This window comes from Ambystoma mexicanum, chromosome 1q (assembly GCF_040938575.1).
Source record: "Ambystoma mexicanum isolate Mex_15411 chromosome 1q, UKY_AmexF1_1, whole genome shotgun sequence".
Taxonomy (NCBI): domain Eukaryota; kingdom Metazoa; phylum Chordata; class Amphibia; order Caudata; family Ambystomatidae; genus Ambystoma; species Ambystoma mexicanum.
In genome coordinates this window covers 173,212,994-173,230,322 of record NC_090922.1, presented here as the reverse complement: position 1 = coordinate 173,230,322, position 17,329 = coordinate 173,212,994, and the positions used below count along the sequence as shown (strand labels likewise).

General features: G+C 47.6%; 1 protein-coding gene across 1 annotated transcript in view; it reads left to right on the top strand.

Annotated features, from left to right (window-relative positions):
* The window catches only part of MBOAT7 (membrane bound O-acyltransferase domain containing 7), a 243,413-nt gene that overhangs the window by 181,925 nt on the left and 44,159 nt on the right, over nucleotides 1-17,329 (top strand). The window contains exons 6-7 of the mRNA XM_069636589.1: nucleotides 13,098-13,458; nucleotides 14,300-14,482. Coding sequence (XP_069492690.1) covers nucleotides 13,098-13,458; nucleotides 14,300-14,482 — 544 coding nt within the window. The remainder of the gene's footprint in view (nucleotides 1-13,097; nucleotides 13,459-14,299; nucleotides 14,483-17,329) is intronic.

Below are 17,329 nucleotides of genomic sequence, written 5' to 3'. Positions count from 1 at the left end.
CTAGGTCAAATGCATACCTTGAAATATATTGTGTCTTAAAGTGTAAATGGGTTTTGCTTTACATGCTTCGCTTAGTGCATTCTAAAATAGTTATTGAGTGTTCATTCTTAACATTGAGTAGCTTGTGGCGCCTCCAGAAAGTATGAGTAGTTATACTAGCTCTAGACTGAGTTGTAAAAAGTAATGTTGCAAGGTATATACTTGTAACAGGGTTGAGGTATTATGTGATTTCATAACTGAGTGTCACTGCATGACTGACTGGGACAACTACCCTTGAAATACTGATGGTATTCTAAAAGTATATCTGACCTGGTCTTATTCCCCAAGAATAGTATTTCTGATGTTTGTTAATCTGCTTAGAATCACATGCTGTGCATATAGTCTGACATCCAGTGGTAACCGCAGAGTATTGCATTTGGTCTGTCGAGCATCGAAAGGGGACGTCGACATGGGCGTGGCTGTAACACTATCCCTAATGTGACGTGTAGTGTACCCAAAATCTCTCGTGTGTCGAGGTCCCTCAGATTGTTTTTTCCGCCCAGATTACTAGTCGCCCTAAAGCGGAACTCTTGAAAAAGAGATTGCGTTATTGTTATAATTATCAACTTTGGTTGTTTATTCCCTTCAATCACTTTGACGATTGAATCCTGTGCATCGCAGATGGCTGCTGCGGAATTTCAAAGGCCTGTTTATCCGGCGGCGCTGACGTCCACATGGCCGGGCCCTCTGGCCGGTCCTTACAGTAGGGAGAGGGGGGTCGTGGTGGCTATATTCTTTCAAGTATGCCTTTCCTCTGTCACCCTTTGTTCCCTGGGTTTTGTCATCGCTGTACCTGTCTTGTGCTATGGACAAGACTCCATTTAGGTTTTGCCCCTCGTGTAGGGCCAAATACCTGTGGATATACGAGCACTATCTTTGCAACAACGGTCTTCCTCTCAACCACAACGAAGCAGCTTGTAAACTCCTGCGTCCAAAGACAATCAAGGAGTGCAGCTTAAAGCAGTGGGCGGCCTATGGCATGTCGCAGGCCGAAGTTCTTCTCCTGCCGCAGCTGAAAGTGATGGTGGAGGGAGGGACTAGCGATGACCAGGCCTCTGTATCGGAAGCCATTGACATAGCGGCGGAGAGCTCTCGATCCGCAGCGTCCGTCGTCGACCCCGCCAGGCACGACGTGAGTCATGCTATGGGGAAAATACCCTGCGACAAGGACGCACAAGTTGTATACACCAAACAACCCAAGGTTCTGCTTTGGCATCAGTTGTAGCATGCCAACGGACCGGTCAAACTTCGACGGGATCTGCTGATCTTGATGATGGGCAGCGATCCCCGCAACCGCAGCAGCGGCCTGCGACTGGGCATTCTAAGACAAAGGGCGCTAGCACTAAAACTTCTGCAGCGGTCGAGACGCTCCAGGAGGATGCGCAGACGCCGCTTAAGGCCCCGGTGGCACCGAAATCCACCGCGCAGCCTCCGGCTTGCCCGGCACATCTCCCCTAGGATCACTTCGGCGGTTAGTCAGAAAGAAAGGTCGACAGACACAGCGAAACAAGCGGAACGACCGACTGGTACGCCGAGACACACGGAATGGCCTAAGGACGCGCCACAGCCTTCAGAACCCCGCAAGGGCTATTCTGAGAGTCCTGTGCCCCTATCTAGCATGCTAGGGGATAAATCCTGACGTCCCAGAGAGGAAAATGAACCCTTCATCCCCATGGACCAGGGAGAGGTTTGAGGGGTGCATGGACAAACTAGAGAAGTCACTTATTCTGAGAAGCTTGTTCCCAAAAGGCCAAGGGAGGACCTTCCCTTTACACCCATGGCCAAGGTTCCACAGACCTTTGACGATCCTCATAAGGATTATACCTACAACCTCACTGTTGACAAGGTCCAGGTGGACACGTGCAAGATGATACCCCTTTCGGGGACGATTACAATATGGATGACCTGGCAGATCCTATGGACAATTGGGATGATGGCCGCCAGGTTGAGGCTCAACCTTAGCCATTTCCTGTTACTACACCGAACCCCGATGACCTGTGCATGGATTCACCCCCCTCCACTCTAGCCCGCCAGGCCTCCCCTGTGGACGATCAAATGGCGTTTAACGCCATTTTGAAGAAGGCGGCTGAACATTTTCAGATCGCCACACAAGAAGCTGTGCCGGAATATGATTTTGTGGAGGACATTCTCAAAGAAAAGCCTCCTGCCAGCCAGGCTATTCCTTTGTTAAACTCTTATCAAGAGAAGATTGGCACCCTCATTGTTGACACTAGCTCAAACGAGAGCAGTGAACCCCAGGGTGGAGAAATTGTTCCGACCTTCTCCTGCTGACCCTGTCTACATTAAGGGCCTTGCCACTCCAGATTCTTTAGTGGTTACCATGACTAGAAAACGGGCGGGTGGACCCTTGTCTACAGGAGAGGCACTGCCCGATAAGGAGTCCAAGAGGCTGTATGCATTGGCAAAGAGGGTCACAACTGCTGCTGCATTTTCCACCCGAATAGCCAATAATACCACCTGATTGGCTAGTTATGCAGATGTCCAGTGGAACCTGCTGCAAAAAGGCCTTCAAGAAGTACCAGAACCCTTGCAGGCTAAGTTGCTCACCATCGTATCAGAAGGTAAGCAGGTGAATCAAAATGTGTTTTAAGAACACTTTAGATGCTGCTGAAACAGCGGGAAGAACCTTGGTACAAGGCACCTTGCTCAAGAGACATGCCTGGCTGAGGAACTCCGGGTTTAAACCGGAAACCCAGGCTGCCTTGATAAACCAGCCCGTTGAAGAAACCAACTTGTTTGGCAAAGCAGTTGACGACGCACTGGAAACAGCCAAGGAAGAACATGAGACACTCCAGTACCTTCAGCAGATTACCCAGAAACCTTCTCAACAGAGAGGGGGTGGCTCCCGCCGGTCCTCTCGTGGGCAATCCCGCTCCCCTCAGAGAACCAGTACAGTTCTGGAAATAACTAGAACTCAGCACAAGGATCTAATGCCACCACCACCTATCCACCTAGAGAACAGCAGCATTGAAAGGGTGGAGGCTGTGGCTCCACCCCCAGAGGCTCACCGGCCTCAGGTCAGAAATTACCATCGGATCAGAGTCCCTTCCCATGCCACCCAGGTCGGGGGGGTTTTAACATCTTTCCTTCAAGCATGGGAGGGGATAACGACAGACCAGTGGGTACTCAAGACCGTGGCCCACAGGTACTGCATATAATTTTGCCGACCACCTCGGTTCAGCCCACCAAAATCATGACGTCTGACTCCAGAACACCTGCGCATCCTTCTGCAAGAGGTGCAGATCCTTCAAGAAAAGGGCGCCATAGAAGTCGTCCTGATTCTACAGGTAAACAAGGGTATTTATTCAGTGTACTTCCTTGTACCCAAAAAGGATCTCACCATGCGTCCTGTGCTAGACTTGCGCCCACCGAACAAATTTGTCAAACCCCAGAAGTTTCATATGGTCACCTTACAAGACGTAATACCGCTGTTGAAACAGGGAGATTACATGGCAACATTGGACATGAAAGATGCATACTTTCATATTTCAATGTTGCCGGCACACAGAAAATACCTTGGGTTCATGAGAGGACAAGCACTATCAGTTCAAAGTACTCCACTTCGGCATTGCCTCAGCACCAAGGGTGTTTACGAAGGTACTGGCAGTGGCAGCAGCTCACCTGCGCAGACAATCCGCACCGGTTTACCCTTACCTCGATGACTGGCTCATAACAGGGGAATCCTACGAAACATGCCTATTGAACACTCAGAAGACAATAAACCTCTTATTCAGTCTGGGTTTCTCCATCAATGAAAAAAAATCCAGCTTAGACCCCAGTGGAGTCAAAGAGTTTCTAAGGGCTCTAATTCGAACAAGGGACAGCCTAGTCTTCCCCTCGGAGAGGGTCCAAAACATGCTGTTTCAGGTCCCTCAGTATGTAGCCAGTCGGGAAGGGACAGTACGCAGGGTCATGCGGCTGCTAGGGATGATGGCGTCCTGTATTTACTTAGTTCCGCACGTGCGTCTGCACATGCGTCCCATGCAAGAGTGTCTCAACAGCCAGTGGTGCCAGGCCAGCGGACAATGGAAAGATCTGGTAGTTGTCTCGCCAGCCATCGTTCTCTCTATGCAGTGATGGTCGAGGGACAACCTCTAGAAGGGGAAGACCTTCACCACCCCTGCAGTAGAAGCCACACTCACAACCAACGCATCTCTCACAGGGTGGGGGGCTCACCTGCTTCAGCAGACAGCGCACAGAGTGTGGTCCCCAGATGTAGCGTCCAACCACATACATCTGTTGGAGCTATTAGCAGTATTCAAAGCACTAAAAGCCTTTCAGACACAGTTACACGGGAAAACAGTCCTGGTCCTAACAGTCAACACAATGGCCATGTATTTCCTGAACAAACAAGGGGGCACTCGCTCTCCAGGGCTATCCAAGCTGTCCCAGAACATTTGGATATGTGCTATCAAACACAAGATGTGCCTGTTGTCCCAACACGTTCCATGGGAACTCCAATCTTCTGGCGGACGTGCTCAGCAGAGACTTCCCACTGCCCTTAGAATACGAATGGCGGCTACACGAAGACATCGTCTCCACTGTTTTCGCACTATGGGTCTTCCCAGAGATCGACTTGTTTGCAACTCTGGAGAACACCCAATGCCTAGAATATGCCTCCAGGTACCCCCAGAACCGCACCAAGGGGAACTGACTCTGGATAGCATGGTGTTAGGGAGAATTCTCAGAAATGTGCTAAATCGCTTCACCTTAGAGACCCCCAGCAACTTTGCTGGATTTTGAGGACTTGATTTTTTTACCTGGAAAGAGTGTGAGCCTTTTTTCCCCACTCTCATGTATTTTTATGTGTGTTTTACATTTGTGTTCTCTGATTATGTAGTTTTAGATAGCTCCATAGGCATCATCCTTTCATGTGTGTTACACAGCACCCTCAGTGCAGTGACACAGGGATTTCTTTTAGACTTCCCAAAGGTTTAAATGCCGTCTCTGGGATCAACTGTTTCGCAGAGAATGTAAAGTGAAATTGCCTTTACTAGTCTTTTCCAAATTCATAGACCCAGCACACACCATTTTACAATGGAGTGCTCGAGGGGTTACATAGTATCCCCTGTGTCTAAACACTCATGTAGCAGTCAAATGCTACACTTTCCTATTGAAAAGGCTGGTGGCAGTGGTTTTACAACAAACTACCATGATTTTTCCTGACCGCGAACACCAGTAGCTAAAAATCATGGCAGCCATATTTTTCAAGATGGCGCCTTAAACCGCTTTGTTTAAAAGAGTCCCGGTGGTCTTTTTTTGCGATTTCTTTTTGGCATGGTCCTTCTAGTGTTCGTCTCTGTGCGCCAAACCAAGTTTGGTCCCTTTGTTCGCGTGCCTTTGGCGGGCTTCAGGGTGGAAGTCCGCCCTTGGCGTTGGAGTGTCTGGGGTGGGCTGGAAGTGAGGGAGGTGCCCAAAACTCCCTGTGCTTAGTCTATTAGGAGACCCAAATGCACTCTGGCATGATTGGCTGGCTGACTGTCCGGCAAGGACAGCCACCCTGCTGGGTGAGTGACAGCTAGGCTGGAATGAAAGGGAGACAACTGTTTCAAAGGCGAGCCTCATGGACTGAAAGGTAGAGTCAACCACTGGAACGAAAGAACCGAAGACGAGCTGGAAGAGGACGGTTGCTGCAACTCCTGGACCGTTGGTTTGCCCGATGAAGCCCTGCTGCAGGTCCGAATTGCCAAACTCCATTCGACAGAGAAACTCCTTCAAGGACAGCTTCTTCCTTTGAGTTGGTGGGACCAATCAACTCGTAAGACACCTGGATACTATTCTCAAGGCTGGTTAGGATTAACCAGGGAGAGGGACACCAGTTTGTGCTCTTGAATCTACAGCTACTGGAACTGAAGTGACTCCATTTTGTTTGGATTCTTCAAGGATGCAGTGCAGGAGTCCCCCAACGTCCTCCCTCTTGTCCCCACGACTGAGGCTCAGGAACAGCAAGATCTGCAGGAACTGCCAGGAACCACGACTTCAGCATAATGTGTTTCTTCATATAAAGGTACTGTGACAACCCGATTGAGAGAACGCCACTCTCGCGGTGAAAGTTTGTGAAACTTTCCCAACTTGCAGGCCTAATCAGCTTGTGACCTCACAAATGATCCTTTTTTCGCCTAAACTACTTCTCAGAACTTTTGCAAAGACTTTACCGTTTGATACCATAACTGCTATTTCCTAGCCAGAACACTAGCCCATTGACTTTGGCCTGGCCTATTGACTTGAATTGAACTCTTCTGGTGAACTGAAACTATTTGCACTGCCTAGAAAGTATTTGTAATCTATTCTACTTACTTTTGTCCTTTTTGCTCACTGCTAAGTAACTGTACTACCATTTTGCTCCTACTTCAGGGGAACTCAAACTGTCTCAAAATCTTAGTTTTGTATTGAAGTGTATTGGTATATAATAAGTTGTCTTCTTCTAGTGAAATGTTTTCTAAATGACTGTGTAATAAGTGTTTTACCAAGAAACCTTGAGTATAAGTGTCCACTTGAACCACTGTGATTGAAAGTCCTCTGTGTAACTACTTGTACTGCTCACATGCACTCTTGAGATAAGCCTGTATGCTTAGCTCGCTACCAACAAACTGTGTGGTACACACTTATACCAAAGGTTGGTCTTGCTTACTCCTGTAGTCCTAATTGTGTCTAGTGGTCCCAGAGGGTACTGCCTGCAATTCTGCCTCACACTTGTTTGTTTATTCACTTTTAATGCGCACCAAACCCAGGGGTATCGGGGCGCAGCATATTACGACAGATGCAAGGCTTAAAATCTTAGTTACATCACATAGGCAGGGATACAAAATAACAGCAGATATTTGATTGACTATGCATACAATCTACCTGGAGTGAGTGGCCGGGCCTACCGGTCGGTAGATTTTAGCAGGTTTATGTCATTTCCTCTAAAAGTCATGTATGGTTGGACTTCACTAAGTGGGTGTGGCAGAGAATTCCAAAGTTTAGCAGCTTTCACAGGGAAGTTGTTGCCACCTACTTTAGTGAGTCTAAATATAGGGGTGGTAAGGCAGTTCCTGTTGCTGAGTCTCAAGGGTCTGCTAGATGTTCTCCTATGGAATCTTTCCGTGAGATAACTGGGGGCAGCATTGTTGAGAGCTTAATGGGTGATGGAGGCAGTTTTTAGGAGGATTTTATTTTGAGTCTAAAGCCAGTTGTTTTGGCGCCCGGTTGCTGAAATATGTGATCTTCTGGGGACACCTAATGCAGCTCTTGAAGCATTATTCTGGAGGATTTGAATTCTCTGCGTGATTGATTTATTGGTACCTAGGTACAGGGCGTTACAGTAATCTAGCCTAGCGAGAATCAAGGCTCTGGCTAGTATCATACAATTATCATTCGATAGAAAGGGGTTACCTGTCCTAATGAGTTTGCAGCTGTAGGCGTTGGCCGAGGCCATTGATTTCACCTGTTTGTCAAAGGAGAGGGTAGAGTCAAGGTAGAAGCCAAGAGTGTTTACCTCCTTGGTAACCTTGATAAGGTTTCTGTCAATGAAGGAGTGTACTCCTGGCCTAGTTTCTTTAGGTTGGAGTGAGTGCCCAGGATAAGGAGCTCAGTCTTGTCCTCATTCAGGCAAAGACCATGGGTAGCCATCCATGCCTGAATGATGAGATGCACCCTATTTACCAATGCCAAATCCTCTTGATAATCCCCTGAAAGTGGGAGGAGAATCGGAGTATCATCTGCATAGTTAGTATAAGTGATACCCAGAAGGTCCAAATCATCAAAGAGGGGCTTGGTAAATATATTGTATAGTGTTGGTGAGACACAGGAGCCCTGGGGGACGCCGCACCTCATTGGAATAAGGTCCGCTACTGCTGAAAGGGAGAAGACCCTCATAGTTCTGTTGCTCAGGAATGATTCAATCCATTTGATGGCATCTGTGGAGAAATGGGCCGCCGAGTCCTGTCCACAGAAACTGTGGTCCACGAGGTCGAATGTGGCTGAGAGATCTAATAGGAGTAGCGCCGATTTCCCTTTATCTCTAAGCTCGTCGATCTGGGATTTCAAATCGATGAGGAAGATTGTGAAGTTCCAGGTATTTTTGGATCTGAATGTAAGCAATTTTATCCAATATTTTAAGCAAGAAGGGTACCGTCGTGATGGGACGGTAGTTGGTGGGAATTAAAGGATCTAACGTTTGCTTCTTTAGCAATGGGAGTACCCACAATTGTTTTAAATTGGTGGGAATGGTGCCAAAGGAAAATGAGGCATTGACGAGTTTGGAAATAAAAGGAGCTAGATCTCTAGCAGCGTCTTTTATTATCTGTGCTGGGCAGAGGTCACCCTGGCAATTGGAGGGCTTTAGTGACATAATGACTTTTTCTACCTCGAGTAGTAGTTTTGGTAAAGTGGAATCTAGCCAGTTGGTTAGCTGATGTCTCAGTGGAGCAAGGGGCTGGGTTGAGGGAGGCTTTCTTTTTGTCTCTTTTATTCTGTAGGGTAGTGACTTTATTGGAGAGCACCTGTTGGATTTCTGAGCACCATGTTTTGTTTTTGACGCAGTTATCAGGAGTGGGAATAGGTGACTCTAATTCCTTTTAGTATAGTGAACAATTCCTTCATGCTGGAATTGGCCTTAAGTATACGTTTGTTGTAGGAATTGTGTTTAGCCAAGCATATTCCCTTTTTGTATTGTGCTGATATTTTGGTTAGTTTGGCCTTATTTTCTGAGGGGAGTAGTCTCCAAGTAGTTTCAATATTCCTCTTTAGTAATCGTAGGTCCCTTAATTGGGGGGTGAACCACTTGTTTAGAAGGAGTTTAGGCTTACTCAGTCTCAGTTTGAGTGGGGCAATTTTATCCAGTGTAGTGAGCATCATGTTATTATACTCCTTGACCAAGGTACTAGGGTCCAGATGGTCTTCCAGTGCATTCAGGGTTGGTAGGATTGTTGGGATCACATTGTCCAGTGTAATATTCTTTTTATTCCTTGTTAAGCAAGGTGGGGCAATACGCGTGGCTATTGGGACTGGTCTAAAAGTGGACAAAGTGAATGATACGAGATAATGGTCTGCCCACAGTAGTGGGGCGATGCAAGTGATGTTAGCCGTACAGTTATAGTCGCCACCTGCTCCCCATCTGCAAAGGAAAAGAGGCTGGAGGGCTCCTTAAGTGTGGAAAAAGAGCGACAACAAGGAAGGCACCAGGTGGGCGGGGCTTTCTAAGTGGGGGAAAAAGAACGGCAACCTGAAAGGCACCAGGTGGGCAGGGCTTAGGCTAGGTGACCTAGATCCAGATACACCTGCTCCCCATCTGCATCAGATTGAGATGGCCGCAGAGCCGATCACAATCCTTAAATCCAAATGAATGTACTCCATCTAACATTCTACACTACATGCTTTACCTACTAGACTCTGGTCTAGTATTTAACTCTATCAAAATACACATAGCGTCTCTGTCCGCGTACACCACTTCACAGAACAAGGTATCTCGGTGGAAAGTTCCTGTCATCAAAGCCTTCATGGAGGGAGTAAAGAGACTATACCTTCCCTTTTCTAATGCCCCACCAGGGGGGGACCTTAATGTATTGCTCCCAAAGCTCATGGGTCCGCCTTTTGAGTCTTTGCACAAAGCCAGCCTAAAACACGTAACCTACAAGACCATTTTCTTTGTAGCCATCACCTCGATAAGACTGGTTAGTGAGCTACAGGCATTATTTGCACAAAACCCTTTCTTTGTAGTCCACAAGAACAAGGTGGTCCTTAGAACACATCCTAGGTTTTCACCATAATTCATATCCATGTTCCATGTCAACCAATCCGTTGAACTTTTCCAAAATGCTTCCAACTCTGTTGAAAAAAGCCACCATACACTAGATATTAAGTAGGGCGAGCTTGTACTACGTAAACAAAACCTCTAAGGAAAACAGACCAACTCTTCGTTTCCATAGCACCTGGTAGGGAAGGTGATTACATATCAAACGCCATATCCATATGGATAGTCAAGTGCATACAACTGTGCTATTCATTATCAAAGAAGACCTTGCCTTTTACACAAGGAGCTCACTCTACCAGAGGTACAGGAGCTACTTTACCATTTATTGCGAACGTCCCCCTAGATGCTATTTGCAAAGCAGCCACTTGGAGTTCCATAGATACTTTTACTCGGCACTACTGCATTGACGCACATTCTAAAGCAGATTCACAGTTGGGACAAGCAGTGCTAAAACATCTATTTGCTACTATACCTTTTCACAACCCACCTCCTTCCCCAGATACTGCTTGCTCATCTATGCAAAGCATATGATTGAAGCAGATTCATAAACCTCACCGTAATTGTATTTCTGATGCTTGTATCTGCTTAGATTTACATTCGCCCACCCTTCCTCCCCTCCTGGAGTCGAAGGTGCATGGATGTTCTTGCTCTATCGCTATTTTCTACTTTCTTACATATGTACTCGCCCTACACTTCATGCTACCTCATGTCAGAAACAAAACAACTGAGGGACCTCGACGTGTGAGAAGCACAATGGGTACAGTGGATGTCACACTAGGGATCGTATTACTGACACGCCCAATCGACTACCCTTTTTTCGCGTTTCGAAAATAAATCATGTAGTACTCTGCAACTACCAATAGATGTCGGCCTATGCAGGGGAGGAGGGGTGGGTGCATGTGAATCTAAGCAGATACACGCATCAGAAATAAGATTACGGCGAGTAATGTATCCCATTCAGTCACCATAGTTTGTTCGGAAATGATTCAATAACCTATTTAACAAATGAGGGTAAGTGATGCAGTAGAATTAAACCAAGTCTCAAGAAACGTGCCTTAACTTCACGATGTCCACTCTCTATAAAGAGTAACCTTGTACCCAAAAGTTGCAAAGCTTCTCCCCAGAAAGTGTCTTAAATAGGTACGGTTCTTGTGTTGGTGAATGTTCCAGAGAAGATGAGCAACAAAGGTACTGGTAGGCAGTGCTTAATTTGTGGGGATGTTTCCCAGGGCTCAGCCCTGGCACTTATTTTTGAGCCCCAGCACTTATTGTCTCAGACTCGCTTTCATTATGAAGTGGTGATAATCAGTGTGTCCATCAATCCGAATGAGTAGTAGGTGCAAGCTGTAGTGTAACTCCAAATATGTTGAAACATTGGGGAGCAGCTATTGGTGGTGGCAGAATGGTGGGGAACTGCCCACCAGCAGTGCCAATGAGGTGCTAGAAAATATTTGGGTCCTGGCACTTCGTATGTTTACAAATTAAGCACTGCTGGTATGTAAAATGTATGTTTTCATCTATCGGGTACAGCTGCTTTCAGATGCAATGATGAAACCAGCGATTGAACGGACTAACCAATGTTTTTTCTGAGGAGATCAGGGTATTGGGGGTGCTCGGCGTTTACTAACCTTCCAATTCCCCCCCAACCCAATACTCTGATTTTCCCAGATGACTATGTGGGTCGACTGGGGGTCGCTAGGGGTAGGTTTCCCCGACTTTGGTTCCAGTGAGAGGTGCTCAAGAGCAAGGCTTCTTTCAGTCAGTTCAAAGAGCAGAGTGCAACCATTGACGATGAAGAAATGCAGAAGGCAACAATGCAGGCCTCTTCAGGACACTTCACTAGAAGTGGGAAGGAGAGTTCCAGCGACTGCTACCGCACAAAGGAGACAACAGGCATCCTTCCAGAAGCGGTTGAAGACCTTCCAGAGCAGAATCCCTTGAAGCTGGGAGGTTGAATTCAGCAGGAAGGTCACTTGCACCACAAGCTGACTACCCAAATTCTGTCGACTCACGCGGAATGGCAACGTTCTAGCGAGGTATCTCATCAGAGAGCTGGTCAGTCCAATGGGTGGTCCAGGGACACTTCCGAAGGCTCAGAACGGCTGGATCCTCAAATGCATCGAAACTGGTTGGTCCCACCAGTCCAAGGTTTGAAGCAGCGCTCAGGGCCTTCGGAGATCAGGTAGTCCAGCAGGGCTTCACTGGGCCAAAGGCAGGAAGGGATGCTTGGCCTCTTCGGGAGTCATCCACAAATCTCAACAAGGTTGCTCTTCTACATAGGCTTCTTGGCTCCAAAGCTGATCTCAAGAAATGACTGCAGGAGGAATCCTCTTATCCATGATTGTGCCTGGAAGCAAGACCAAGCCCACCAATGGTAAGGATCTGCACCATTCAAACAGGGAGCCGTGGTCTAAACGGGGACCACTGCAGGTTTCACTCATGCCACACACCTAGACGTTAAGGCACCGTGTATGAGGAAGCACCGTGTACGAGGAATGCCACCAGACGGTCCCATCCCCTTTCTTGGCTGCACCACACTGGCATCACTAGCCTGTGGAAACTGCAGCTTTCCCGGGCAGGTGGATGAACTTCTATGATTTCATGGCCTGGCAAGGCAGGAAGAAGGCCAAAGAACAATATGGCCAAAGAACAAGCAAAAATCTTGTGGTGTGCCCATTTTAGGGCACCAGCCGTGTTTGGTTAGCCATACGCAGTAAATGTGATTGTGCATGCACAAATTGTAAAATTCGATCTGCTGCTACCAGCTTGTCTTTACGAACATATACAAGTAACCAGAAATCCCATGTGTAAAAAGCTAGGGTGATACAAAAGTATCCCACTGCACTGTAAGTTTCAGTGTGCAATGTTAAAAAGTACAAGCATTCAAAAGGGAAACCTAGTTTCCCTTTACTGATGGTCTGAAGGACTGATTAGTTTCCCCATAGCAATGAGCAAAAGGCAAGGCAAGTGAAGCTGAAGGCTAACATCCCTTTAAAAGAATGGGGAGTCCATAGAAACTATGGAGGGAACGTTGCAAACGGAGAACGTTCCTAATGGGCACCCCATCTTGGGATTGTCCAGCCAGCCATAGGGGTTGATGTTCAGAGTGTCTTGTCAAAGTTATCTCCCTATTGTTATGAATACAATTACAAAGTGGTTGTAATGATTTAAATGGCTGTTATGGCACATAGTCAGCAGGGGCATAAAATAGAAGCATATGAATATATGAAAGGTACCATGCCAGAGAACCAGATATTATTCAGGGGTATGTGTGGGAGTCAAATACCTGTGTGCTGTCTTCCAGGACCGTTCTACCGCTACAAGACATACCACGACTGGCTGTACCAGCTGAATTCGAAGACCATTCCCAGCTGGCGACCCCTGCTATTGCGTCTGAGGCCAGTGCCTGCTTTTGGCGGCCTTTTCATCTTGGTTTCTCACTATTTTCCATTGGACTATGTACGAACAGATGAGTTCTATGACCAGATCTTCCTGTACCGCCTTTTCTACATGATACCCATCTTCTTTGTTTTCCGTATGCGCTTCTACATTGCCTGGATCTTCGCAGAGTGTGGCTGCATGGCTGCTGCATTCGGTGCTTATCCCACAGCAGCGAAGTCCCGCTCAGGTGGTGGACCCACTGTAGAATATTCTCCCATTGAGAGGTAGGCTATCTGCCCTTTTTAACTTTTTCCAAGAACCTTTTGAATTAATCCTTCTGCTAAAAGGATAGCTATGCAAGAAATTTGGAGATGCACAGCTATGTGGCTGGCTATGGGATAACGAGGAGAGGTCTCATGGCAGCCATATTGTGTGTGTGTGGCATGCTGCCATAATTCTTTGCCTTATCAGCCATAAATTAATAGTATTCCCTGAGCATTTGGGATGAAATATAGATGGATTTATAGGTATGCAAATTTATGTCTTGTAAAAAGACGCATAAGAATGGCTTTTACCATAAATATTTGTCTTACTCAATTTATTTTATCTCAAGAGTAGCACAGGCCATTTTAGGGTAACAGGTATCTGAATGATTAGTATGGAGTAACAATGGGTAAGGAAAAGTGACTTAATCATCGGCCAATAATGGAGACCTGCACTAAGCACAATGACTGGTGGAGTTTGCCACTGTCCTCAAGGTAGCGTCCATTAGTTATGGGCCCATGCTATGTCTCTAAGGACTTCAAGGTTCCAGGGAGCTTTAGTCCTAAATCTGAAACGATAGTTCTCTCTAGGAATTTAACAAATATAGTCACATGGGATCTCAGTAGACTATAAGGCATTTCATACCCTGTGTTCCCTATTGTAGCGTCATCTCGAAATTCCACCTGGTAGCCAAGATGTCATATCTTGATAGAAAATGGGGGTCATTGGGAGAGGTTGGGGCTACTTTTGAGTAATCATCTGGAGCCACACGTGGACTGGCTTTTTAGGTCTGCTGCAGGAAGAAATAACATTTTTTGCTTTTTGCTTTTCATTGCTCAACTGCTACTCCATCTCCCACAGATCCCCGGACGGTGACTGCATAGCTATGACTTACGATTATGAGACTGTGAAGAACATCAACTGCCATGGGACTGACTTCTGCGTGAAAGTGAAGGACGGCATGCGGTACTGGAACATGAGCGTCCAATGGTGGCTCTCACAGTATATCTACAAGAACTCGCCCATCAAGTCCTTCATATTCGGGTGAGAAGCAAGCACTTGTGTTAGTTGGTCCCTGTAGAGTGGCATTCTAAATGGTACAGTGCCCTGCAGAGAAGAATCACTTTAAATAGTAAAGGCTGTCTTTTAGTCATTGAACACTAAATGTTAAGTATGGTCTCTGCGGTTTGCTGATGCTCTGCATATCAAATCCTTTCATTGCAGGTTTTTTGCCCTCAGCATACTGGCACTGCACACTGTAAGTGCTGCATACAAACTACAGTCTGTCCCTTCAGGTTGTTAGCCCTCTAAATACTACAGACAGACCCTACTGATGCTTCATCATGTTCTGGATATGATATAAGATGCCCGTGCACATGGGGTGTGCTCCACAGACCGTCTCTGAAGGCAGGATTTGGCTTATTTAAAACTCAGAAGTATAGTGTGTTCTCCATGACGGTGCCTATATTCTGTGCGTCTTATTATGTGTTTGTGTCTGCACATTGTTAGGGAGAAATCTCAGAAATGTGCTAATTCCCTCCACCTTAGAGACCCCAGCTACTTTGCTGGATTTTGAGGACTTGATTTCTTTTTAACCTGGAGACAGTGAGACCCTCCCTCCGCCACACTCTCATATGTATTTTATTGTGATTTTGTACACTGTTTCTTTTGGTTGTGGAGTCTGACAAACTCCATAGGCATCATCTTTTACATTTATGATATATGATATGACATTTGTAACGCGTCTATACACAAGTGTTTCAAGGCGCGACGAGGCAGCGAGGGGGGAACAAGGGGAAGACAGACAACGATCCTACTAGGCCAGGTGTCATTCAGACCGCGCAAGTGCAGGGGTAGGGGGAAGGGAAAAGTTCAAGGGGAAGGGGAGGGGGGGAAGTGCAGTACAAGTAAGTAGAATAAGTAAATAAATAGGGCCAGCTGGTGGCAAGTGCAGACAAGTGCTGGGAAAGGGGGGGCTGTAGGGATACAGAGACAGTCCCTCAGTGCAGGGGTTGCCAGGGAGGCAGTGCAAGAGGAGGGTGGCTGGGACCAGGACCGAGGTCGGTGAGAGTGGCCCAGTTGCAGATTCGGTGCAGATTCAGTCGAGACTTTAGCAGGTGAGAGAGAGAGAGAAAGCAGAAGCAAAGAGGAAGGTTTTGAGGTGCTTCCGGAACCGGAGATGGTTCTCCTCAAGTTTCAGGGAGGCAGGAAGGCTGTTCCAGAGGGAGGCCCCTGCCACGGCGAGCGATCGACCCCCGACTCGTTGCTTCGAGAAGCGGCTGACCCTGAGGGAGTTGGAGATGGATGAGCGAAGGGCTCGGGAAGGAAGATATTTAGGAAGAGCGAGTTGAAGGTATTTAGGCCCCAGAAGGCCTTGTGGACAATGCAGAGGGTTTTGAACTTAATCCTCGCAGCCACTGGGAGCCAGTGTAGAGATTTCAGTCCTGGAGAGATACGGTCCCTGGGCTTGAGGCCAAGGACAAGTCTCGCAGTTCTGTTCTGGATGAGTTGCAGGAGGCGGAGAGTGGAGGCAGGCAGATTAAGATAGAGGCTGTTACAGTAGTACAGCTTTGAGAGAACCAGGGCTCGGGAGACAGTGAGCTTCTGGGGGAAGGAGAGGAAGGGAAGAATACCTCTGAGGAGGTGCAGCTGGTAGTGTGACTTCTTAGAGACGTCAGATATATGAGGAGAGAAGGAGAGTGTGGAGTCGAAGATGACCCCGAGGTTTTTTGCCTTGCAGGTAGGAGCAGGAGGAGGGCCAAGCGAGGATGGCCAGAGAGCTACAGGGAAGGAGGGAGTGGGTGTGCCGATGAGTAGAATCTCAGTCTTACTAGCATTAAGGCAGAGGTCATTGGCGGCACACCATTCCTGGATGGCAGGCAGACAGTCAGAGATGAGGGAAGGAAAGGAGGAGGCCGAGGGTAGCCTGAAAATGAGCTGGGTGTTGTCCGCATAGCACTGAAAGTAGGGGCAGAGCGCGGCGATGCGGTGGGCAAGGAGTGCCAGATACTGGTTGAACAGCCAGGGAGAGAGATTAGATCCCTGGGGAACACCACAGGTGGAGAAAAAGATGTCAGAGAGGAAGGACCCAAGTTGGACCTGGGAGGGTCGATTGGAAAGGAAAGAGGTCAGCCACGCCAGAGCCTGACCAGTGATACCCAGGTCATCACGGAGACGGTTGAGCAGGATGGCATGGTTGACAGTGTCAAAGGCAGAAGAGAGATCGAGCAGAATGAGAACACACGGAGTGTTGGAGTCGAGGTTCAAGAGCAGGTCCTCACGGATGTTCAGGAGAGCAGTTTCCGTGCTTCTGGCCGCTCTGAAGCCAGATTGATGGTCATGGAGACTACCAACAGTTTCAGCATGGAGGTTAAGCTGGGAGATGGCCAGTTTCTCCAGGAGCTTGCCTAGGAAGGGAGTGATGGAGATTGGGCGATAGTTAGCCGGGCAGGAGGGGTCGGAGGAGGGTTTCCTAAGAAGAGGGTGCACAAGGGATTGCTTTAGGGGGGATGGGAAGACTCCAGAGGCGAAGGAGTGGTTGCAAAAGTCAGCCAGGGCAGGAGCCAGGGAGTCGATGTGGTCCTTGATAGTTTTGGAGGAACAGGGGTGAACCTGTTTAGACGAGACTTTCATAGATCGGACTTGTCTGGAAACCTTGTCAGCAGAAAAAAGTGGAAAGGCAGAGAAGGAGGGAGGAGGGGTGGCTGCAGAAGGGCCAGAGGAAGAGTCGGGAAGAGAGGGAGGGAGGTGATAGGAGGAGAGTGAGGACAGGATGTCCTGAGTTTTAGAGATGAAGTGAGAGGCCAGTGCAGTGCAGAGGGCCTGGGAGGGGACAGGAGAGGTAGAGACTGCAGCAGGGTTGGCAAGCTCCTTGCAGATTTTAAAGAGTTC